Below are 26,184 nucleotides of genomic sequence, written 5' to 3' on the forward strand. Positions count from 1 at the left end.
TCACTAGGCTCAGTACCACATATGCATTGCTTTATTTTAATCCTAAGAGTTTATGTAGTGTATATTTGCACATTAGTTTGGCCACTCAGCACCTAAATATCCACCTTGTATTTAAAGAATTAGAAATCATGGTAGGAAGCACAGCACAGTCCACAATAAAATTAGATATTATATTCTCTACCACTAAATGCATTTAGAGTACAGACATGAGATCTAAGCTTTCCCAGCTATTCTGGAGAGGGTGGCAAAAGCAATAGAAACATCCAGGTGTAGAGGCAATAGTGGTTACAATAAAAATGACACTGAAGTCCTAGAGAAGCAGCATCCAATAGAAAAAAATCCTCCCAAAATTCACAAGCAGGTTGGCCTAATACCACAACCATGTGCTTAAACATCACAGTATTTTTCATTTGCACAGTAAAAGTCTGCAATTTAGAAGAAACTGTCTGTCTGCCAAATACCTGATGTATAATAACACAATTTTTAAATATGTTCTTTGATGTCAGCCATATCCCTCATGTCTTAAAAGTGATGGCAAGAGGGGATAATTTCTGAAACCTAAGAGCTAACAAATATTATGTCAATTCCTTGGGAACAGAGTATAGGAAGCATAGATTGGTATCAGCTATTTTATCTTCCATGATAAAGTCTGCATTGTCTTTGCATCAAAATAAATCTGAAACTTGATGAAATTTCTCAATATTTCTCTAGTTGCTGACCATTGTATAAAACATTTTATACCAATATAATCAGCATAGCATTCAAATGAATCTTCAATGATGTTTAAATTAAAAAAAAATTAATGATGCTTTGATATTAATACCAAGCTATACTCATTAGCGGGACAGGGCTATACAGCTAAGAGTACAGGCAATGCCTAGAGTTTAAATCTCATCTCTCTCACAGAATGCTATGTTATTTGGGGAAAGTCTCTGATATCTATAAAAGAGTGTTCATAATTCACTTCCTAAGTTTAAGTAAGCATTACTTTAAACAAGGTTTGTAAAAAACATACTGTGCTTGATACAGAATAGACTCTCATAGATGGCAGTTATTATTAGCTGTGATAAGCTAATTATCATAAAATAGATGTTCACATCTGTTCATCATGGATCTTGAAAATGAAGTTCTTTTTTTTTGAAAATCCTACTACAATTCAAAGAGAAGAGTGCCTTCCGCAAACTCTATGCTACTAGAAATTTATCTTTCCTGGAAGTAGCTTTTTCTACATTATGTTTGTTTCAGAATTACAATTGCAATAATACTCTGATATTAATAAGTACTTTTGCTACCAGATGAGGAAATCCAGAATGCATAATATATGCATAAGTATAAAATATACAAAGTTTAAGTTTAAGGTATGCATGCAAAGTTACATAGTCAATTTGACATCTAATTAAAGCATTTCTTTTTTCATATACTTCTAGATCTTGGCAATCACAGTCCATTGGGGAGACAAGACACAAACAAGATAAATACCATACCCTATCTTATGTGCTTTGGGATATGGACACAGAGGATCACATGGGAGCAGAGAGGAGAACCATCCAATCCAACTGGAAAGAAAAGTGAAAAGAGTTCCTCAAAGAGGAAATCCCCAGGGAGTGCAAAGTAAAGAAAAGATGAGAACTGGGTAAGAACTTTCTAGGGGAGAGCATGAAAAATGTCACAATGGGAAAAAAAATACTCTTGTTTCTGTAGTGCCAACTGTAAAACAGGAACCAATGAGAAGGAAGACTAAAGGTAGGGCTCCCATCATGTTGAGGACTTTGAACTTTATCTTCTAAATGTGGAGCAGCAAACAATGAATTTTGGGTAGAGAGTTGACAGGGTGCTAATTGCTTTTCATTTGCTCTCTTTGGTAGCAGAAACAATCTGAATTTGAAGAAGAGCAGGGCAGAATTAGATCAAGACCCAAACTTTGGTATAAAAGTAGGTGTTGAGAATAGACTCAATCTGGATTTGTTTATCCCAAATAAAAATAATTATAGTATTTTTTCCCCTTTCCTCTATTTCTACATATGAAAACACTATTCAATGTGACGCCTGGCTGGCTTAGTCAGAAGAGCATGTGACACTTGATTTCAGGTCATGAGTTCGAGCCCCATGTTGGGTATAGAGACTCCTGAAAAAAGATAACAAACTTAAAGGGAAAAAAAAGTGCTATTCAAAAGCCCACACAAAAATCTGTTTCACAGGACTATTTAATCAAATTGTATTGGGTATAAAGTTTAATTTAAATAAAGCAGAATATGCAGAGCATTTGTTTGAAAAAATGTATTTTAGAATAATTCTAAAATTTGGCTGTTTTTGTAATATGTATTGTATATGATAAGTATTATGTGGTATATGGGAAATTAATGTTCAATAACTATTTAGTATTCATCTGAATTTACTTATCATTGTAAAAAATAAATATACAAAGGTAAATATACTTGAAATTTGTGAACCAGATAAACATTGTAAGATGTAAAAGTCTTAAATATGATACATGTGAAGCCAACATGTATTCATTTCAAAGTAATCTCATTTTAGAGGAAAGTATTAATCACTCATATTCTAGAAAGATTATACATTGTAGTATTATACTTGGATATTTTATTGCAGAAGATACATTCTAAGACTCTGGACTAGAGCATTCAAAAATGAGAAGTGCCAGCCTGGGGAATTCTTTAGTTTCCTCCACTTTGCTGCCAGCATCAGTTAATAGTTTCAGTTCTTACAAGGACTCATATTTTAGGGACAGGGGATGGAGGGAGTCTGGAGACGCAGGAAGATATTGATGGAATGATAAAAGCTTCAGTTTTGTTTTATTTTTTTCTGTCTTTTGTATCTCTACACTGTTCTTCCCCTTTAGGGGTTTACTGGTATGTAACAATGACAGATTAAATATGGCACTACAAATGTTTCACCGAAGGGAAAAAGCTACATAAAAATGAAAAAATGCATCAGATATTAAATCTATAACACAACATACAAAATTGTTGGTTCTTTTCTGTCATTTATTTATGCTTAGCTACTGGAGGATATAAATTTCATAATGCATATAAATTATCAACTTCAACTTATAAATTTTGAAGAAAATACTTGCAAATAATGTTACTTGTTTTAGGAAGATATTCATCACAAATGTATGTTAGGTTGTACATACAGAAAATTTTTTGACAATAAATATAAATGAGGCTCATTAAAATGAATTTTGTAAGAAGGGCTATTTCTATCTCTCCATTTCTCTATCTGTATCTATTTTTACAGATGATATTTGACTTAAAGCTTTATTTAAAAATTATATTCAAAAAAAAAAAATAAAAAAAAATAAATGGGGCGCCTGGGTGGCGCAGTCGGTTGAGCGTCCGACTTCAGCCAGGTCACGATCTCGCGGTCCGGGAGTTCGAGCCCCGCGTCAGGCTCTGGGCTGATGGCTCGGAGCCTGGAGCCTGTTTCCGATTCTGTGTCTCCCTCTCTCTCTGCCCCTCCCCCGTTCATGCTCTGTCTCTCTCTGCCCCAAAAATAAATAAACGTTGAAAAAAAAAATTATATTCGTTCAAAGTTATTAGACACACAAACATGCTAGTGAAAAATCAGATACAATATATATACATATATATACATATGTGTATATATACATATATATGTGTGTGTGTATATATATATGTATATATATATATATATATATATATAGTGAACCGCAGAATGTGTTTTAATTCTTGACCTCAGTTTATTCTTATTATTTTTTCATATGACACCAAAGAGGAAGCATGCCTGATATTAGCTTCTCAATTCATAGCCTTTGTTGTGAACTTTTGTTTATTTCTTGTAGTCTTGATTAATGCAGTTTTATTAGTTAATATCTATGGAAAATCTTGCTTACCTCCCAAATTATCTTCCCAAGTAAGCAATTTAGGTAGAAGCCCAAGAAGTTAGGGTAGAACAAGAATTATTTGACCCTGAATCCATTGCTTGCCACAGCTATCCAAGGAGAAAGATTCCTGGCCCACTAACGAACATTCTTTGTGGGAAGTGGCTGGGATAAAAGTGAGGAGAGGTAGTTATATTATTCTTTCCTGTTTTGAGAACTGCACTTCAATTAATAAGCCTCTAATTTAAATTTTGGAAGTTACATTGAAACACAAATCAGATAATGTAAGTCTTCTACCTAAAACCTCTTAACTTATTTAATTCATTGTATAACTATCTATTTAGAACCCATTTGTGCTGGGGATAGAGACAGACTTTCTTCCCTTCTTTGGAGAAATACACAACAGATAGGAAAGTATTAGATAATACGATGTCATATAAAATCTTCAAATACTCATAAGTATTATGAAGTGCTGTAACGAAAAATAAAGCATGGAGACGGAGGGTGATAGAGGTGGTCAGTGACAGGGGAGGAAAGAACATGACATTTGAGAGATATGTGAATGAAGTGAGAGAACAACTGGTTCGGTCATTCTCCTCATGATATTTTTGGATGGATCCCAGAATGCCCTGTGTGATCTGGGCTTTCTTCAGCTCTACAGTCTCTGTTTCTTCAATCATCCTCTTACCCACCATGCCACACGACCTCTGCCATCTTTTTAATTCTAGGAGATGGCAGGGTCTTCATGGACCTTTGCAAGCAAATTTTATTATTTTATTTTATTTTATTTTTTTTTTTTTTTAAACGTTTATTTATTTTTGGGATAGAGAGAGACAGAGCATGAACGGGGGAGGGGCAGAGAGAGAGGGAGACACAGAATCGGAAACATGCTCCAGGCTCTGAGCCATCAGCCCAGAGCCCGACGCGGGGCTCGAACTCACGAACCGCGAGATCGTGACCTGGCTGAAGTCGGACGCTTAACCGACTGCGCCACCCAGGCGCCCCTATTTTATTTTATTTTATTTTATTTTATTTTATTTTATTTTATTTTATTTTATTTTATTTTATTTCATTTTATTTTATTTCATTTCCTTTTATTTCATTTTTATATGTTTATTTCTGAGAGAGAGAGAGAGAGAGAGAGTGCGCGTGCAGTCACAGGAGACAGGCAGAGAGGGGAACAGAGGATCCAAAATAGGCTCCATGCTGACAGCAAAGGCCCAACTGAGCCACCCAGGCACCCCTGGGAGCAGTTTTAACTCTGCCCCAGACACTTTCCTCTTTGCATTGCTAATCACTTGTCTTCCTTCAAGATTGGCTTAAATCTCACCTGCTCCAAAAGGCCTTCACTACTGATACTTCTAAGCAGAATCCCTTTCATTCCACTTAGAATGTTTCTTTCAAATTGTGACTGTTAATTTCTGTGTTTACTTTTTTATTTTCTGTCTAAATCCCTAGCTGGAAGCTTCCTAAAGGCAGCGAGTTAGTTTTGTTTTGTTTTGTTTTGCTTTGTTTTGTTTTGTTTTTTAATCTCTTGTAGACCAGCTTTCTAATCAATAAAAGTTAGACTTCCCTAGGACAAGTTTGGCACTTATAGTATTGGTGCTTATCTGGCTACTCTAAGATACATGACATCTTATATGGTAGATATATGGTAAAGATCAACTCAGACTGAGAGTTTATAAGGGGATATGGAAGAAGTCCTCCCAGGAAAAAGAAAAAAAAAAAAAAAGACAGCCACCGCATCCTACCTATACCTGCAATTTTTGCTTTCTTTCTTCTATCTTTGCCCAATGTGAGCGGTTGTACTGGTAGGTCAGGATAGGGCTGAAATTCAAGCAAGATATGTAGTGCAGAGCAAAGGGATTACACAGAATCCTACACTTCAATGATATGTGTATCCAATGTGACTGGTTGTGTGAGGATAATCAGATCATCCAAGTGACTCTCCTTCACCTTGGTTAAACATTTCCAGAAGCTAAACAACCTATAATGCCAAGAAGAACCAGTACAGGATACACAGGAAAAACACTGCACTCCTTCTCTGTCCTCACTACCCGGCTGCAGCTGCTGTTGGTTGAGGTGCGGGGCAGCTGGGGCAGGAAATGGTGTCCCAGAATGGTAACTGTGATTCTTGTAACTCTGAGGTTGTCATTAAGATGACCTTCTACTCTGCAGTAAAATATCTCCAGGGGGAGACAGCAAAAGCTTGCAGCTCTCTCCAGTTCCTTTTTCAGTCTCTCTTGGCAGACTTCTATTCTGAATTCTTAGAAACATCTGCTGATGGCTTCTGATGACTAATATCAGCAGGGAGTCTCCGCAAGGATATTCCAAGTTCTGAAATGTGTGAGAGCGTGTGTTATCTGCACAGCAGGAAGCTCAGCTTAAACACTGGTGGTGGAGACATTATGCTCAGCACACTGGGGATACGGTGGGGTGGGGTGACGATGGTGTGACTACTGGTGGCAGTGGTAATAGTAGGAATGTTATTATTAACATTTTATAAACATATACTCTATTCCAGACTCTGTTCTAGGTGTATGGCATGCCTTATCTCACATAATCCTTCCAAGGGCCCTATGAGAAAGGCAGTATAATTTTTATTTTACTATTCAGGAAAGGAAAATGCTGAAAGTCAATGATTGTTAGTGGAAATACCAACCTCTCATAAACAAACAAACAAACTGTGTTGCTTCAGTTTTCAAGATTTAAAATGAAGCTGCACCTAACTTTAGTAAGAATGCAATCTAGAATATTGGTCATATAATTATGGAATTAACTAGAAGGCATGTGACAAAGAAATGAGTTATTAAAATATTAGTTTTAAGAATAAGAGAAATATAATGCTTCATAGAATAAATATATAACCTACCCAAGAAGAGAGATTTTATGTTCTGTTTCTTTATACTTCTTCATGCCTTCATTTACAAAAACATACATCAGGAAAATGATGGTTGTAACAAGAAAAACAAATTTTAAACAGTTATAACTTATGCGATTAAAAAGGGATATGGTCTTAAAGACTGTGCCATATTATTGCTTCTTTAAAAAGTTATTAAGATACACTCAGAACTATGAGTAGACTCAGGTTAAGTGCTTTTAAAGCCAGTACAGTGTCTTGCTTACAGTAAACTATAAATAAAGACTACTTTACTTAAATAAGGAAATATTGTTTTAATAATTCATTATATCATAGGTGATTTTTATAATGTAAAATTGCCAACAATATTTGCTGGTCAGATAGGTATTTACACCAGCTATTCAACAGCAAATACTTGTTAAATATTTGTTGTTGTCAGAGATGTTACCATGCTCACTCATAACCATCCCTCCCTTTCTCATTATTATGGAAGAACACTGCTCATTCCATAACTCTTCCTTGAGATGAATGATATTTAAAGGGCTGACCCTTTAATGAATAGATGCTATAAGTATGTGGTTTAGTTTAGAGACGTTTTAATGTCTCTCCTACACAAAAGATTCTTCTTTACTTATTTTCTATTTTACTGCCTTCTTTTCTGCCTGTGTTTTTCACCATTAAGGACCGTGATGGTTAGAAGAGTTTCAGAAGGAGGAAAGGAATTCTTTGCTTGAATGAAATACTATGTCTCAAAATGACCACCGTAGCTGGATACACACCACAATTTTGTACACTAACAACTGAAGATGCACATCAATGTTTCTATTCCCTATTTCCTATAATCCTAGTATAATCCCCTGCTAGGGAAAGAGAATGAAAGGTGTGAAATAGGAATGGCATAGAATTTTAAAACAATTGAAATTTTTTTCATAGAATTTAAAAATTCATAGAATTTTAAAACAATTTAAATCTGTCTATAGGTAAAGGGATCTCTCTGGGAAGAAAAAGAGTAGGACATAATTCAAAGATTTCAAAGTTTGCCTTTATCACTTTCCTACATCTTGAATATTAATTAGAGTAGCTCTCTTTTGCTGGATGAAGACACCATCCTTTAAAAGCCCTATGCTCCCCGATTTCTTTGCCCTTCCTCATTCCACCTGTGGTAGACAGAATATTGACCTCCCAATGGGATCCATGCCTTAATCCAGGAAATTTGTGAATCAAATACTTCACATGTTAAAAAGGAACTTGCAGATGTGATTAAAGTTAAGGCCTCTGAGATAGAAAATTTATCCTAGATTACCCAGGTGGGCCCAATCTAATCACACAAGTCCTTCAAAATAGAGGAAGAAGGCAGAAGAGTATGACAGAGAAATGTGGTATCAGAAGGACTAGACTACCTTTGCTGAATTTGAAGATGGAAGAAGGCAGCTGGGAATGTCTCTCAACTGAGAGTCAGCCAAAAACAAAACAAAACAAAACAAAAAAACAACAAACAAAAAAACCCAAAACCAAACAAACCAAACAAACAAACAAACAAAAAAACAGGGCACTTGACCCTACAATCAACAGGAATTTAATTCTTCCGACAACACAAATAAATAGGAAACATTTTTCCCTAGAGTGTCCAGAAAGAAACATATCTTGCTGACATTTTAATCTTATTGCAGTGAGACCTGTACTGAACTTTTGACCCACAGAACTGTAAGGAAACAAATATGTGTTGTTCTAAGCCACAAAGTTTATGGTAATTTGCTACAGCAGCAATAGTCATGACCATCTTATCACCCAACCATCATAACTCTTGTAAGTACTGCTTAGTGTGGCCACTCACTCACCCTTCAAATTTAGACAAGTCACTTAAGTTCTCTAAACCTGTTTTTACACATATAAAATAGACATACTATGTCTAGACCAACTACTTCACACAGTTAGTGGGAGGATTAAATGAGATGATACATAAACAGAGCTTAGAATAGGGCCTAACATACCAGTTTTGTAACAGAGAATGTCATACCTTTCCCAAACATCCTATTACCCATCTTCCATGGCAGTAGCGTTTCTAGCTGGTACCAAGTTACCCTAAATAAAGACCATACTTTCTATCATTTTTGCAGCTGAGTATGATCATGTTACTAAACTATGGTAAAAATGTGTGTGTGTGTGTGTGTGTGTGTGTGTGTGTGTGTGTAGCACAGATTCTAGAAAGTTTTCTTAAGAAACAGCTTGCAATTGTCCTTTGCCCTCCTTTTTATCACTTGCTTCCTGAAATGCGTGAGACACCATGTTGAAGCCTGAGACACAATACTGGAACTTGAGGGCAATGGCCATACCCTGGAATGGTAGAGTAGTAATTAGCCTAAGTCCCTGAGGAATTCCTGGAGTAGAGCCATCAGAAGTTATAGACCACATACCTATCTTGCTCAAGTCTCTCTTGTTGGGGGAGGGGGTTTCTGTCTTTGAAAGCCAAACCTAATCCTTATTAAGTCTGTATATCCTGGTATTTTTAATTAAGGATTTCTTTGTCCAGTCTCCTATTTTCTTCTATGCCAACCCCCAAAAGACTTTATTTGGCTGCATTAAGTATACAAATTGTCACCATTTATGTGAATCATTTAATATTTAAGCTTAATTATCATGTAGCACAGTTCTGATTAAGCATATCACTCAAAAACCATTATAATATTGAGGTTAAAGTGTTAGGGATGCCCAACCATTAGCAGTGGGAAGAGGAGTGAAAAAATAATCTAAATAAAACTATTTTGTATTTTGCATACTTTGCCTCCTTTTTTTCTTCTGAAGAATCAGAGAAATTCCTAGGAAGAGCTAACAAATATAAATAAACCAGTGAGATTTTTACCTAGAAATATTTCATCAGTTCTTTCAATAAATATTCATTTGAATAACTTTTACAAAACAGCTATTATATTAGGAGTTAAGGATGCAAAGATTCAAAAGTGGTTTTTGTTACTAAGTGTGACACTAAGGAAAACAGGTGAGCAAACAGATAATTACAATATAATATGACAACTGGTGAACCAGTATGCAGAGTAGGATCCTAAGTCAATCTAGGTGGAAGGACAGGAAAGGATTCCATGAACAGTGAAACATGAGTTGAGGCCTAAAGAATGGCCAGGAATAAACTGGGTCAGGAGTTAAGAGAGGTGCAAACAGAGTAGGGAAGTATAGAGAGCAGTATGTCCCCCAAACTAGAGGGTTCTGGTAACGCACTGGTGTAAAGTGTTGGGTCATGGGCCTTGAGCTATAAGAGAAGTTCAAGTTGTTGATGCATTCATCCATGAAGCTGTACAGATCTATTTAAATATTCTACCAAGAAGGGAGATAACATTTCATTTTGGAATACAAATTCACAGCGGATTTGTTGATAGGCATCAAAATGAGAGAAAGATTCTACAGTTGGGAAGTTGGTTGATAATTCATAGGAGAAATAATGAAAACTTGGATGAGAGAGAGTTAATCAACTTTGAGGCACACTAATGAGCTATATTGAATCTACTGGACATTTTACTTAGACTTGTGAAGGAAGAGAAGAATACAGAATGAAAAAGTATTTAAATTCAGGACATAGAGGAAACTGAATTTTAAGGAAATGGCAGAAAGGATGAATACCAGGAAAAGATTGAGAAGGGAAAAATTAAGGAAATCAGAGCATAAAGAAGTCAAGGGAAAAGAGTTTCAAGAAGCAGGAAGTAGTCAATAATGTCAATTAGTTAATAACTATTCTTTCTTTTTCACTTTACTAATCTTTATTACTCATCTTTATTATAAAATATAACATATGATTGAAATTTAACAGAATTTTTGTTAGCATAAAATTAAAGAGGAAAAAATTAACTGAGGTCCTCTATCCAAGGATAACCCATTTTACATTTCAGAATATTTATTTTTGTTTTTTACTTAATGATATTGATTTATAGACAACTATTCATTGCGCCTGCACTAATTCATTTCAAATAAAAATTTCAACTAAATAAACCATTTGACACAACACATTTCATTGGCAAGTGCTGTACAGGTATGACTCAGTCATGAGGAGGGAAAATAAAGGTCAATGCCTTTGACAGCTCCCTTACTTCCAAGGTTAGGATACCCTACAAATGGTAAACACAGACACTTTTCCAGGCTTGAGGAATCTTCTAGTTGTTTTCCCTGGTTTCCAACCTATTGCTTTATGCCAAGATCTGTACTTTACTCCTGGGTTCTTTCTGAATCATGACTTGGTAGGACCACCCACTTGGCTTTGATTTGTTCTGAACTGTTGCCTGAGGCTGGCTCCCATTAGCTCCTCCTCAACTGTAGCAGATACTGTCAGTGCTCCATCCAGATTTCCCGCAAATGTTTCTGGTCCTTTCTGTAATCTGTTTTCTATCACCACATTCATTTGCCTCTAAATGTCTAGAGATAGGTCTTCTGGAGGCTTCCTTCAGTCTATGGGAACTGTTATGCCCACTCATGAGCCCTGAAGGGCCTGGGTAATCCTTAGCCTACAGTTATGGGTGGAGAAGAAAGATAGCCCAGCTCCCTTGTACTGAGTTGGAACAGTCTGATGTATAATTTACACAGACATAGGATCAAGCTACAGCTTGGATTTTGCCTGAAATTTCACCCTTGTTTAACTTTTTTCCAGTCCTGCTTCCCCCACTCTCTTAATAGTTTCCTCGGTGTACTTCCTTAAAATATCACTTGCATATAAATCCTTGTCTTGACTCTGTTTTTTGCAGAAAAGACAGCTGCAGTCTGCAGGAAAGTGACACTTTCTATATCTGGCTGAGGTCTCAGACCTGGCACTGAAGCTTGGCACAGGTCCCAAAGCTCTGACTCTTTGGCACAAAGAGCTAGTGCCTGTAAGTGGGCAGGCTAAACGAAGTGGCAAGAGGCTAGCTGCAGTGATGGAACAGTGACAATATGGAAAGGCTTTTGATGTTAGTGTTCCGGGTGGAAGTCAGGGTGTATTCTGATGCCTGAAGAGTTTATGGGGAGGAGCACTGAATGGGTCTTTAATGGATCTAAACAAAAAACATGGACTTAAATGTTGTGCTGGGTATATGAATAAAATATTTCACAATTTAATTACATTGCCACATCATAAAATAGACCCTGACTACTTATTCTTGAAATAAACAGTAGAATGAAATGACCTGCCTAGAAAGGGATAAGATTTCCTATTAGAAGAGGTTGTCCTTCCTGACCTGCATCTAAGTTTGAGACAGGTGTCCCATCTATCATGTCACTTCAACAGAAACCTGTGTCAAAATAATATAAAATGTTACAGTAAAATTTTATCAGAACTATATGAAAAGTCCAATAAGTATGCTTTATGTTAGCACTTGAGAAAATAATATACATGTATAAATGTTACTAAAAATATTATAGAGTTAACATTTATTTATAAAGCAGTATAATTGCCACCAAAATATTTGCCAATCGTTGTGCACTAACTTTAGACTATGCTTGATACAAATGCCTAATAATTTCTCAAATATTCCATATGCATTGCTTATTCTTGTCCATTAGTTCTTTTTTTTTAACGTTTACTTATTTTTGAGAAAGAGCACATGCACGCAGACGTGAGACGAGAGAGAGGGGGAGACAGAGAATTCCAAGCAGGCTCCATGCTGTCAGCACAGAGCCTCACATGGGGCTCCAACTCACAAACCCTGAGATCATGACCTCAGCAGAAATCAAGAGTCAGATGCTTAACCAACTGAGCCACCCAAGTGCCCCATTAGTTCTTTTATTTATACAATAAATGTTAACGAGGCACCCACTGTGAGCTATGTACTATTCTTATGCTTAAAGCTCCTTAATTATTTAACATATCTCAACATATGTATTATGATCTATTTGATGATGTCATCCACCTAAAATTGTCTTTGGAATAAGGGGTAGCATAAATATTTACATAATACATTAAATTTAGAAGATAATGTCCAATGTACAAAGTGTCGTATTGTTTGCTGACTTGGGTGTTCCTCCAACACTCCTATGACATGGCCAGGCAAGGATAATTATTCCTGCATTGAATATGGAGAAACTGAGATTCGGAGATGCAAAATTACTTGAACAAGAATTCAGGGTTTCTGACTCTTAGATCAAAACTCTGCCCAGTATCCCTCTGCATAGAATAATAAGGAAGTTATTTCTAAATAGGTGAGGAATATTCAGTGTGAGTTCTTAAATATATACACTTAAAATCATGCCATTGCCATACATAGGTTATAGTCAGCCGTATTCTTTGAGTCACGAGGTACAATTGTGAGCCAAATTTAGAAACAAATTAAGTATTCATAGTCCTGGAATACAAAAAAAAATGTGTTTTTGGCTGGTGTTATCCCATATTTTTTTTAAGTCATAGTCAATTCACATCCTTTTGATGACCAATTTTATATCTTCTGGTACTTTAGACTTCTGCTAAACTAGTGAGAGTTAAAATTTAGACTGAAGTCGACCTCACATGCCTGTTTTTATTTTCTCTGAATTATATTCTTCTATGCTCAATTTAATCTTGTTATTAGTGGCCTCCCAGTGGATTTTATTTTGTCAGTTGTGAGATTTGTTGACATCCTGGAGACGTCAGTATTATTCTCACAAATAGCCATCCAATGTGGATAAAAACACATCGCTTTAAAGTGAGAATATGAACTGGACAAAAATCCATAAAGAATTCTATTCCACACATTTTTATCTTGGTTCTGCACATTATACTGAAGATATAATTAATAAAAAAAACTGTACCTTATACTGAAGAACTATTTAATTAAAAAAAGCTATTTTGACTTTACTATTAATGTTTACATTTGAAAACCCACTTCTCAAAAGGTCATTAGACATCCAAGAAATTAGAGTAGAAGTACCCAACATTACCTTGTGTTTTCAAGAGCTAGAACCTTTGTATCCCAATATTGATGAAGATAGAAGAAATAAGAATATAATCAATTTGCAGGATATGTATTAGAGAGTCAACTGGGGAGATAAATATTGCAACAGATTCTTTACTGTCAAGAGACAATAAAAATTATGACTGTATCACTAGCTTCCTGCCTCAGGGTTCCTTAGTGACAATTAATAGAAACCTATTTTGGCTGACTTAAGTAAAATAATAATAATAATAATGTAACTAGATAAAGATATGGGGTAGTTCATAGAAGTAAGGAAAAGCTAAAATCCCAGCTTGCCAATGGAGGCATCCTTCTTGCTTTTCCTTGAAGCCCCTACAAAACTTCACATGAGGCAATTGCCTTGCAATGGGATGTTTATTTTCCTGGAGACCAACCACTAACCACTATCTCCTCATATTCCCTAAAACAGAATCAAACTCTCCATGGTGACGTTCAATATTTTCCCTGAACAATATGGTAGCCACCAGCAACATGTGGCTATTGCGTACTAGAAATGTGGCTCATTTGAACTGAGATATCCTTTAAGTATTAAGCACGTTCCAGATTTCAAAGATTTAAAATGAAATAAAATGATGGTAAATTATTGCATTAATAATTGTGTTCTGATTACATGAAATTATAATATTGAGGTTAAATAAAATATGACATTAAAATTATTTCATCTTTTAAAACTGTAGCTACTAGAAAATTTAAAATTATATATGTGGCTCACATATTTCTTTCTTTTTTTGATGTGTATTCATTTTTGAGAGAGAGACAAAGACAGAGAGGGGGTGGGGTAGGGGCTGAGCAGAAAGGGAGACACAGAATCCAAAGCAGCCTCCAGGCTCTGAGCTGTCAGCACAGAGCCAGACACAGGGCTTGAACTCTGGAGCCATGAGATCATGACCTGAGCTGAAGTTGGACACTTAACTGACTGAGCCACCCAGGCGCCCCTCACATATTTCTATTGGACAATGTTCTTGTAGACAGCCTCCAAAAATTTTTCAAGACATAGATCAAAGAGTTTTGACAACTACTTTATCCTACAGTTAAAACATTTTTTAAATGTTTATTTATTTTTGAGAGAGAGAGAGAGAGAGAAAGAGAGACAGAGTACAAGCAGGGGAGGGGAAGAGAGAGAGGAAGACACAGAATCTGAAGCAGGCTCCAGGCTCAAAGCTGTCATCACAGAACTGAATGCGAGGGTCAAACTCACCAACCGTGAGATCATGACCTGAGCCAAAGTCAGACACTTAATTGACTGAGCCACCCAGGCACCCCTCTCCTATAGTTTCAAATGGACATCTTTTTTTTTTCTTTTTAAGTGTGAATAGCTGCAAAATATGCAAGTTCTACTACACTATAATTTTATAAATATTTGAAATACAGTTTCCTTAAAATCTTGTTAACATTAGTCCATTTAATTTCTAGAAAATGTCCACTGTATATTATAATTGCAAAGACTGTAATATCAATCAGACAAATTAGGAATTCTATGTGTTCAATAAACCAGACTTTGTGTTTCAATTCAGGTTACTCTATAATTCTATGTATTGTAAATTCTAATTCTAGGATATACAGAGATACAGATAGATTAAAAGATGGGTGGATAGATGATACATATGCATATACAAAAACATACACGTGAACGTACATTAAGAGATAAAAAGAGGGGACTTTCTGTAAGTTTGTTTTGTAGATGAAATAAGGTATTGTCTTCTTCAAGTATTTCTTAGTGAATCTATTTTTTGCTTTGATCTCAAAGACTCTCCCCTCAGGAACTATATGCACATAGAATTTTCTACTCTGGATCGCTAGAATTTTATTTACACTCATTTCAGCTGGAAAAGTAATATGTGACTTTCTTTTGAAACCGTGAAAGACAATCACGAAAAGGAAAGTGATAAAAGAGAACAAACAGATAGAAGTAGGTTCTTAAGCTGGACTCTGTTAAAAAGTGGAATTCTTGAAAACGGTGTTCAGCTCTGCCCCCCGTCCCCCTCACCCGCCCATACACACACCCCGGAAATTGTTCGTGTATTCCAGCACACACATACAAAAGACTGAAGACAAATGCACGAGACAACTGAAATCAAGGAAGATCCTCCTCATACAAATTAAGGAAAAGCTCAAGACAGAGAAGTATTTACTTCACACATGGAGCTAATGTTAAATGCATATTGTATTGCAAGAAGAAAAATCAATTCAATAACCAGTCTACTTTAAAGTATTTCTTCTAATATTCTGATTTGCTATTGTGGTGAAGAAGCCCTCAATTATGTTCATCATTGAAATTCTAAGATTAAAGGAAATATTCCCTTACAGAAGCTTGTGGAAGGGGTTTAAAGTAACCTTAAACACATATATTACTTTAACATTGCAATGCTCAGTCATTATATTTTATGTTTAGTAAGCTTAATGGCAATGTTTATAAACTGAGAAATAAAAAATGACTATAATTTAATGTTTAGTCACCTATAAATTAATCATTGCATAATCAAGTGTGGAAGAAAATGGTATATAGTGACATTTTTTTCTGCATCAACACGTCAATTAAATCTAACAAATAAGTAAAGACAAACACATTTCCTAATGAGACGGCAACATTTGGCAAAATAGATGTCATTTAAAATGATCCTATTTTGAACAAGCCATTTCATGTTTCCTTATCTAGTCAGTATAATAATTTTATGATATAATATTATTATTTCTAATAGAGGAAAAAGAAAAACTAGTTAAGAGGAATCAAAGATCATGCCTGTCTACAAATGTGTAACTACTAAGAGAGACAGTATGGATTTGAAATCAGTTCCATTCAGTTTAATCCAGCTTCAAATCTCAAGAGATTTTTCCACCAATCATATTTGTGGTTTGGACAATTAGAACACCATGATTGCTTTTAAAATGATCAAACATAAAGAAAAACAGGTACAATGATATTTGAAGAAAATTATAGATATTGAGGTATTAAGCATCTTGGTTAATTGAGATTTATAACAACTAGGAAAGCTGTATGCCCATGTTCTATGCCAGTGACCGCCTTCCTGAAAGAGATCTGATGTGAGAATCTATAGAAGCGAAACAGGATTTTTCAAACTGTGTTATAACCTGTTAGTGTATCATGAAATAAATTTATTGAGGCATGACCCATATTTTAAAAACAAATAGGTCAATATAGATTAGAATAAAAAATAGAGAAGTGAATTCACATATTAAGGGAAAATACTATTTTGTGGCATTGTGTGTACGTGAGTGAATTGGGCCACAATGTAAAAAAAAAAAATTCTAACTGCGGGTCATGGTTAAAAATGCTTGAAAACCAATTTCTATAAGGATATCTTAAAATAGAGGTAAGCCAACAGATCAAAAATTAATGTCCTCACTCAGGTACTTGATAAAAATAGCAAAGAAATGAAAGTAATTATGTACTCCTTAGAAAATAAATTGGATTTTTTTAGAAGAAAAAGAAGAGATAAAAGTTTGGTAGATTGGGTAAGATAAACAAGGGGAAATGTGATGACCTCTGTGAAACTTCAGGTACCTCAGTAAATGAGAATGAATTAAACTTAGCAAAGCAGACATCTCATCGAACAGGAGATAATTACCACGTTTTGATGACAATTACAGGTAATTATCATGACACAAAAAGATTTCTATCTCAATGCAAGATTAATATAATGTGTTTGTTCCATACTTTATAATGAATTTACTTCATGCTTATCTTGGTGTAAGATACTTACAGCACCTTAGTGTGAGATACATCCTTGTAATAACACATATCTTAAGAAGTACACAGTTCTGACCTTTGCCAGCTATGTGATCTTAGATAAGTTATTCAGCCTCCATGTTAAACGCAGACAATAAAAGTATCTACTTCACAGGGTAGTCTTAGGAGGATTAAACAATTCATAAAAAGTGCTGTGAATAGCATCTGGCATGTTGCTAAGCCTTCAATAAATGCAAGTTTATTTTTCAAGTACTACATGATTTTTTAAAATATTTTCAACAACCGATAATTCATACAGAGAAGATATCTGACAAATAAAATATTTGTTCAACTGAACTGACGACACAGGTTGGGTGAGCAAAATAGTTTCTTTATATAGAGGAAAGGTTAGATTTAGTGATTTTCCCAAGTTTACACAGTTAGTTTGGGGCAGAAGCCTTCTGATCTAGTTCTGATTCATAAATCGGGGCTTGCCTATGAGGCAAGTGTAACTGACCACTGAATTGATTTTTAAAACCATGCTGCTGCCCTTAGGATAACGATTCATAAACATAAAACATTCTGGCAGGCAGTATATACTTTATCTAATAACAATGAGTTAATGTGTTTTAAGTCCTTACTATATTAAGCACTCTGTAGTCATTACCTCACTTATTTCTTACAGCACTGTGAAATGCATTCTCCTAATATCCCCATTTTTATAGATAAAGAGACAGAATTATAGGGAGGTTAAATAATTTGATCAAAGGTATCAGTAAATTGTAAGTCAGTATTTGAACTACCATCTGAACCAGTTTTATGGGCTCTACTACCAAACTTTCCTTCACTAACCCAGAAAAGATACCAAACAATGAGAGGAATTCTGATTCTGTCTAGTTAGGTACTCTCTGTATTCTTCCAAGGAGAAGGAGGATAGAGAGAAGACAGGAAAACTAGCTGTTTTTTTCATCTTCTCTTACATTCATTCAGCATAATATTCTTATTTGAAGTATTGTGGCACATGCATGTTTAGATGTATTACTCATTTATAGTCAAACAGAAAGACAATCTAACCTTTTGAAATACCCATAATGTGAATCTCCTATGAGTGGAGACCACAATAAAAGCTACTTTTTATAATAAGGAGTAGCTGTGAGATGTATAGTAATAAGAGAAACATTGAAAGAAAAGGCAGCTTTGTGCCAAAACACGATATATCTGAATGATACGTCAAGCAGAAAAGATAGGAAGCAAAAAGCCATTATTCATGGCTTCTTTAAAAAAAATACATACTTACAACTTCAAAAAAAAAGTCTCAGAAAACATTCATCTACAATTTTAATGTGTTGTCACTTACGTTAGTCACCAGGAGGAGAGTTGTGTTATTTAAAGATTGATTTTTCCCATATTCTCATGTAAGTTTACATTTGGATAAGGGAGAAGTAGAAAGTATTGGCAGAAATCATACTCTAGATACTAATTTTCTTTCCTGCACTTCTTCATGATCTCTTTGCCTTTGTCTTTATGATTCTACTTCCTGCCACAGACGGTTCTACCTTACCTTATTTGTATTCACTGCTGTGATGACCCAGACGCATTGTGCATTGCTGTCATACTGGAATGGAAAGTTGGGAGACGTAAAGGTTCCACTTGGTCCTTGAAGATTAGAGCCACATGTCTTCACTAAAAAAGAAATTGCATTTTAAAAGTGAGCCTATGCCTCATGCAAAGTCTTAGCAATACAGTGTTTTGCAAACAGACTTTAAATTCAAAATTGCACAATTATAGCCACGTTGACATACATATTAGGGCGTTCTGTCACTTATCAAAGTGAGACTATTTTTTATACTCGAGAGTTCACAAGCTCAATATTTTCAACATTCACTGAAAACTAACTATGAATAAAAGTGTGAGGCATTATAAATTATCCTCTGACTGTAAACAGGTTAGCTTAATTAGGGAGAGGTATATTTATGCAATATCATGTTAATAAAAATCTACAAAAAGAAAGAAATAAAGCCATGGATTGATTAAGCCATCCAGATAGTGTTTTCAATCCTATTTATTAAGTATCCTAGGACTTGAGACTACCTACTTTTACTGTTCTTAATACTGTGAATTAGACCATTCAGGCTACAAAAAGAGCTGCACTGAGGTAATTTTAATAAATTCCCACAAAAGTTAAATGTTGTAATACTTCTTCAGTTTTCCAACCCTTCTTTCTTCTACTTAAGAAGAGTGAGTGGCTGCACTACATCTGTGCCTTCTCTTCCTTCTTGGTCACCATGTTTCTTGTTGGCATTTGTTGTTGTTGGCATATTTCTTGTTGGTTTTGATTTGCATCTCTTTGCCCCATTCCATTAAAATCCTGCATGTGTCATCCTTCTCCAACTCATCAATAATAGTTCAGTGTATTTTTCAATGAGGTACATATATTTTCTTTTTTTTTTTGAGGTACACATATTTTCAGTGCACTTAAGACTTTACATAGTTATTATCATCACCACTTTATTTTTTTAATGTTTATTAATTTTGAGAGGGGAGGAGAGGGGCAGAGAGAGAGAGAGAGAGAGAGAGAGCCCAGTGTGGAGCCCAACATGGAGTTCGATCCCATGACCATGAGATCATGACCTGAGCTGAATTCAAGAAATCAGACGCTCAACTGGCTGAGCCACCCAAGTGCCCATATTCATTGCCACCTTAAAGATCCGTTTAGAGGTCCCAAAATTTGTTTGACTTCCCCAAGATCACTCAGCTAATAAATAGCAGAGTCAGGATTACAGCTCAGGTTCTTTCAACTCCAAGTCTTACTTTCCTATCACCAAGGGTCTCTCTAGTATGCTAAATAAAGTTTTCTTTACTATTTTTTTTCACTTTAGCTTATATTTTAGCATAAATCTCTTTCAGATAACTTGAAATTTATATCTTGTGGTTAAACCATTGAGGATTAAATGGTTACTTTTCCTTTTTCTTCCTTCAACATCAGTTACCCATTTTTCCTTTTTTCCACTTACTACCTAATTTCCTGTAAGTCTTCTATGCTCACTACAGCATTTTCTTGCCTCTCATTCCCTCTCTCTATCTCTCTCTGTCTCTCTCTGTCTCTCTTTCAATTCCCATGGTATATATAGTCCCATCTTGGCTGATTTTAAGCTACCACAGGTTACCAAGTCCTCACAAAATTTCTGAGTATTCAATAATTGCCTTTTCCTCCCACTTTATTGAGATATAATTGATATACAACATTGTGTAAGTTTAAGGTGTATGATGTGATGATTTGATACACAGTAAAATGATTACAGGAAGGTTAGTTACCTCCATCATTTCACATAATTACTATTTGTGTGTGGGGGGGGGTAACATTTAAGATCTAATCTCTTAGCAACTTTCAAGTACACGACACACTATTATTAAGTATAATAACTATAATGTATATTATATCCCCAGAAAGTATTCATCTTATAACTGAAAATGTATTCTTTACCCAACACCTCCCCATTTTTCCCACTACCCCTGGCCCTGACTTTGGCAACTACAATTCTATTCTCTGTTTCTATGATTTAGTCTTTTTTCAGGTTCCACATATAAGTAAGATCATTGCTCTTTAATATCTTACGAATCTTCTATGTGCACTATTCCATTTTCTTCTCCCTTATTCACTTTTGAAAGTATTATAGTTGACTTCTCTCATTTTGGTATCAAAACTGCTTTCTCAATGCAAGAAATGACCTTCTAATTGCTAAATCTAATAGTACTTCATTTTTTCCACATACACGATTTCTTAGCAGAATGGAAAGAACTGATAAGCTGTGTTTGAAATTATCTTCCTTCCCTTATATAGTCCTAAACTCTCTTGATTCTTACCTAATTGTTTGAAATCATTATGCTCCATACTTTGTATTTATTTAAGTTTGTTTATTTATTTTGAGAGAGAAAGAGAAAGAGAACAAGCATGAGCAGGGAGGAACAGAAAGAGAGAGAGAGAGAGAGAGAGAATACCAACCAGGATCTGCACTGTCAGCACAAGGCCCCCAGTGCAGGACTTGAACTCACAAACCCTGAGATCATGACCTGAGCTGAATCCAGAGTTGGATGCTTAAGTGATTGGGCCACCCAGACGCCCCTCCATATCTTGTGTTCTTGGTTTTTTTTGTTGCATTTGACCCTTAGGTAGCTTAATTATAAAATGATTAAATGGCCTTTTTCTTTGTTCAATGGTCTCCCTGAATAATCTAATTCATTTCTAGGCTACAATGGTCACTTATGTACTAATAGCTCTCAAATTTACGTCACCAATTTTTCCATCTCCTATTTCTAGAGTAATCGTGTCTCTGCCTGCTGGACATTCTATGAAATGTTTTAAAGAAGCTTTTAATTAATTTTACCTTTCTTCATCCACTTCCCTCCCATCCATACATAGGCACCCTTCAAGACCTATGTATTTCTCATCTGAAACATTCCATTTTCCTTTTCTTTTCTTCCCAATACCTAGAACTTCATCATCATCCTTTCTTGAGCTAGAAATAGCTACTTAACTCCTTTCGTATACTCATTTTTCTTCCTGTGTTCCATTGTCTTTAGTGCTACTATATTTATCTTTCTAAAATACAGATTTGATTATCTTACTTGACTTCATTAAAAACCTTGATCTCTGTTTCCTATAGAATAAATTACAAACTGCCTAATGCAAAATATAAAATTGTTTTTATGAGGATCTAGATTTCTTCTCCAGTACAATCTTCTGCCATTTTATACACTATATACTCAACTTGTGCCAAAAAAGAATTCTTGTTCTTCTTTGAATATATCACACCCTTTATGATTTTCCACTCATTTCTATAATGTTTTCCAAGTCTCAAATGTGATTCCTTCTTACATTCCCTTGCAGAAATTCTTTTCATTTAAACAAAGCCAAGATGATGTGCCACTTCTTTGTATGAGAAGTATTCCTAATTCCTCCGCTCAGGGTTCTGTATGGACTCTAGTCTTCCCAGCACATTATTTGAACAAAACATCTATAAAGGTGTTTAAGTGCTAGCGATCTGATAGAAAATAGTTATAAACATTTTAAGCACTTCACAGCAATAAAATATTTATAGCAATCATATGATTAAAGTTAGTAGAATCAACTTTCTGATAGGACATACTGTTTCTTTGAGTGACACTACTTGGGAATTCTCTGGCATGCTTTGTTTTCTAAAACATATACACACTTATAAACTTTTGTGGACAAGGCCTGTTTTTCATCCCTGTTTGTTAACTCCTGATGCAGTGGCTTTCATAATGTTGGGATGTTTACTAAATGAAGAAATATCCAAGTTATTTATCACAGCTCTTAGGTGGAGTATCAAATGAGTGACCTCTACATGATGATGAACAATCTTTATAAATATGTTCCAGACCAGGAAATTGTCCTTTATGAAAATAAAAAAAAAACTCATAAAATTACAAGTAAAAATCACCAATATATATGTTGGAGTTATAAGATGCTATTGGAGTAATAGATCAAGAAATGCTATGGAAGTGGTAACAGATCAGGGAAGGTGATTCTTAGGAAGTAACATAGAAAAAGAGCTGTATTATTTCTAAGTTTTGTTCCCTGCCCCTCTCTGGTAATTTAGCAGCCTTTCTCCCATGGCTCTTGTAGAAACCTTATAAAGAACAAACCCATTCTGATCAAATCAAGGTGAATTTGTACAAAATAATAAGGTGTGCATTTCCCCAGTAATACTTCATAAGACATTATCTTTTTAAAATTAACATGTGACCATTACTATAAGAGATGGTTGAAATGAAATGTTTTAAGGACATTTGAGGAAAAAAAATCATCCCATGTGTGCAGATGTATAGGCTCTGAATATAAAACAATTCACTGATGAAAAATTGACTCAGAAAATAAAATGGCTCAGGAAATTAAGTATTTTCAAAGATATAAGTTATAGGAGGTCTAGTTAGAGCTATATTAGCTTAAAAGAAATAAATATTTCCCAAGTTGTGAAAAATCCTTCTTATATTAAAATAAAATAGTTTAAATGAAGGAATTAGTAATCTAGGGAGGAAAAAATACCCAGTAAATGAAACGAGTTCGGGAATTAATTTTCAACTGACATCACAAAAGATTTGCTCTAAAAAAATGGATGAAATGTGGTAGAAATCTATTATCAAAGTGGACAAAGGAAAATAAGACAAGTGAGACAAACACCATTAGACGTAGAGCATCTGTCCTCTTAATGGACATCACTAGGAACTGTGGAGTTTACACATAGAAAATAGAACTCCATTAAATAAGTACAGATTTCTGGGTTGAGTGTCAGAAGTTTAGTCTTTCTACACAATATTTGGCATATGTTTAGAAGGACTCTGTTCAACCACACTTTATATTTCTCTTGCACTTTCTTTTCGAGAAGGAAACTCCTAATAGTTTGGAAGATCACACACAGAGTTGGTTTTATTATGAAGTGAATTCCTACATGGAAGTTTAACTTCATAGTAATCTAAATACAAACATGTGGAATTTAAGTAGTGACTTGAAATACGGTTATAACACTTTTAATACACCAGAATTTTATTTTGTTTTTATTTCACTTTAATTGATTAATATAGTATATAATATAATTTACGTTAAAAAAGGCTGATTTATCTAAAAATCAAAGACCTGTTGTTAGACTTCTGATAAACACGTAGAGAAACTACTCCCTGAATCAATCCCAATTCTCAGGTTGTGGACTCTGGGTCATGAAACACGCACACACCCACCCACCCCCCCCCCACGCCCCCCCACCAAATACACACACATCTGAAGGTGAATGATAAAACCTATCTAAATCAGTGTCTGGAACTATCAATAAGTAGTTCTGTTTAATAATATTTAATTGGACATCCCAGTCCCTATGTCTTCATGAGAAGCTGATAAAGTGCCAGAAGTGGAGTAGCAATTAGGACTAATCTTCAAATACATCTGAGCGTCATCTGCATAACAATGGGAAGTCTAATCCATGTCTCACTGAAAGGAAGCATATAAATGCAGAATAATAATGAAATGAACCCAAAGCAGAAAACGGGAAAACAGAGGCGATGCCGTGAAAAGGACAGAATTAAAATCAGCAAAAGGCAGACTGCACAGGATCAGATAAATTTGATTAAAACCCAGCAAATGCAATTCCTATTAAAAGTGAGAAATACAGTGTACAGATTTTTCAAGTCACAACTAAAACAGGAAAATTCTTTATTTTTCTTTTTCCAGTTCTTGGCTGTCCATAATTTCACCTAGTCACGAAGGTCAAGTTTACATACAATGCTGCTTCTCCCTGCTCTTTGTTTCACTGAGTCACCCTACTGGTATAAGGATGAGAACATAAATGGCATGAAACCAGTAATAGAAATGATTTGTACGAATTAATGACGCAGTTTTCTTTTTGAGAAAAATAAAAGAAAATATAATTGAACCTAGTTTTTCCAGTAAGAAAGAGATCAGTCAGGTGGTAGGCAAGAATGGGATGAATTACTATGCACAATATATCTAGAAACCATAGTGTTTTAGGGACATTGATGAGGGAAAGGGAGGTAGAAGTAGGAAGAACAGAAAGAAAGAAAAAGATGGATGATGTGTCGTGACGAAGACGGGGGAAACTAGTAGTCCATAGGATTTAACATATAACAGTATGTTCTACTCAGTTTCAAACTGTTTGTCTACCTTTGATGTAGACTGCTCGCATCCTTTCCCAAATTACCCAGAAGATTAACTGAGCAGGTTATCAACTTTAGATTTAAAAACCATTTTTGTTTGTTTGCATGTTTGCTTGTTTGTTTGTTTGTTTAGAGGACAGTGTCTACTTGAGTTTATGTAACATCAACATAATCCAGAAAATCAGAAAGCAAGATTTAAAGCCAGAGTCAATTATTAGACATTAAGTTTCCACCTCCTGGTCCAAGAAATTCACTGACATCTTTTAGAAGACTTTGGACCTCCTAGAATTTAAATTAGAGGGTGAGGCTATCTGGTGGACATCTAAAAACACAAGGAACTTTAAGGAGTCAATTTGTAATTTCAAAATGCACAATGCTCAAAGCTACTTCCATAACTTTTTATATGCTGTTTCCCTCATCTGGAATACTCTTTTTAGCTCCTTTTTTTAAAGGTTATTTATTTATTTTGAGAGAGAGAGAGAGAATGTGTGTGTGCAGTGGGGAAGGGCAGAGAGGGTGAGAGAGAAGATCCCAAGCAGGATGCTCATTGCCAAGTGTAGAGCTGGAACCCACAAACAATGAGATCATGACCTGAGCTGATATCAAGAGTTGGATGCTCAACCGACTGAGCCACCCAGGCACCCCGATTCTTTTTTAGCTCTTAACTGCTAGCTATATTCATTCTTCAAAATCCTTACTTGTATTAGAGCACTCTTACCCTATTTTAATTATTTAAGTACTGAATTCCTTTATGTCAGTGATTATGCCTTTCATCTCCTAGCGACAAAAAAAAAAAAAAAAGTTGACTTAGTGTGTAGAACTGAGTAAATGCTCAGAAAAGTTTCTTTTTAATTAATGAATAATTAAAGTGAAATACACCTAAATGTAAGAAATTAAAAAAGACTAGAGTTTACAATTTAAATATTCTCATTAAAAAGTGAGTAAAAGAGGCAATTCATCAAAGAAACATCTCAGAATAATTTGGATATCACTTGAAATTGTAGACAAACTTTCCTCCTAGTGAAAGGTCAAGTGACTTTTTGATCATAATTTGTTATAATTTTTTATGGAGATATTTATTCAACACCAAACATTGACTTTGGATGTTTCAAGGCAAAAATGAATAAGATAGGACCCTTTCTCTAAGAGACTTGAAGTCTTAAAGACACAA

The 26,184-nt window shown here is 35.0% G+C and overlaps 1 protein-coding gene across 2 annotated transcripts in view; it reads right to left on the bottom strand.

Moving 5' to 3' along the window:
- Positions 1-26,184, bottom strand: part of CSMD3 (CUB and Sushi multiple domains 3) — a 1,257,946-nt gene that overhangs the window by 603,086 nt on the left and 628,676 nt on the right. For both annotated transcript variants that reach the window (XM_047073797.1, XM_047073796.1), the window contains one exon: positions 18,889-19,010. In XM_047073797.1, the coding sequence (XP_046929753.1) occupies positions 18,889-19,010 (122 nt within the window). The remainder of the gene's footprint in view (positions 1-18,888; positions 19,011-26,184) is intronic.

This window comes from Lynx rufus, unplaced genomic scaffold (assembly GCF_022079265.1).
Source record: "Lynx rufus isolate CCGP_SWC_20201006 ecotype Redwood Valley unplaced genomic scaffold, mLynRuf1.p SCAF_12, whole genome shotgun sequence".
Taxonomy (NCBI): Eukaryota; Metazoa; Chordata; class Mammalia; order Carnivora; family Felidae; genus Lynx; species Lynx rufus.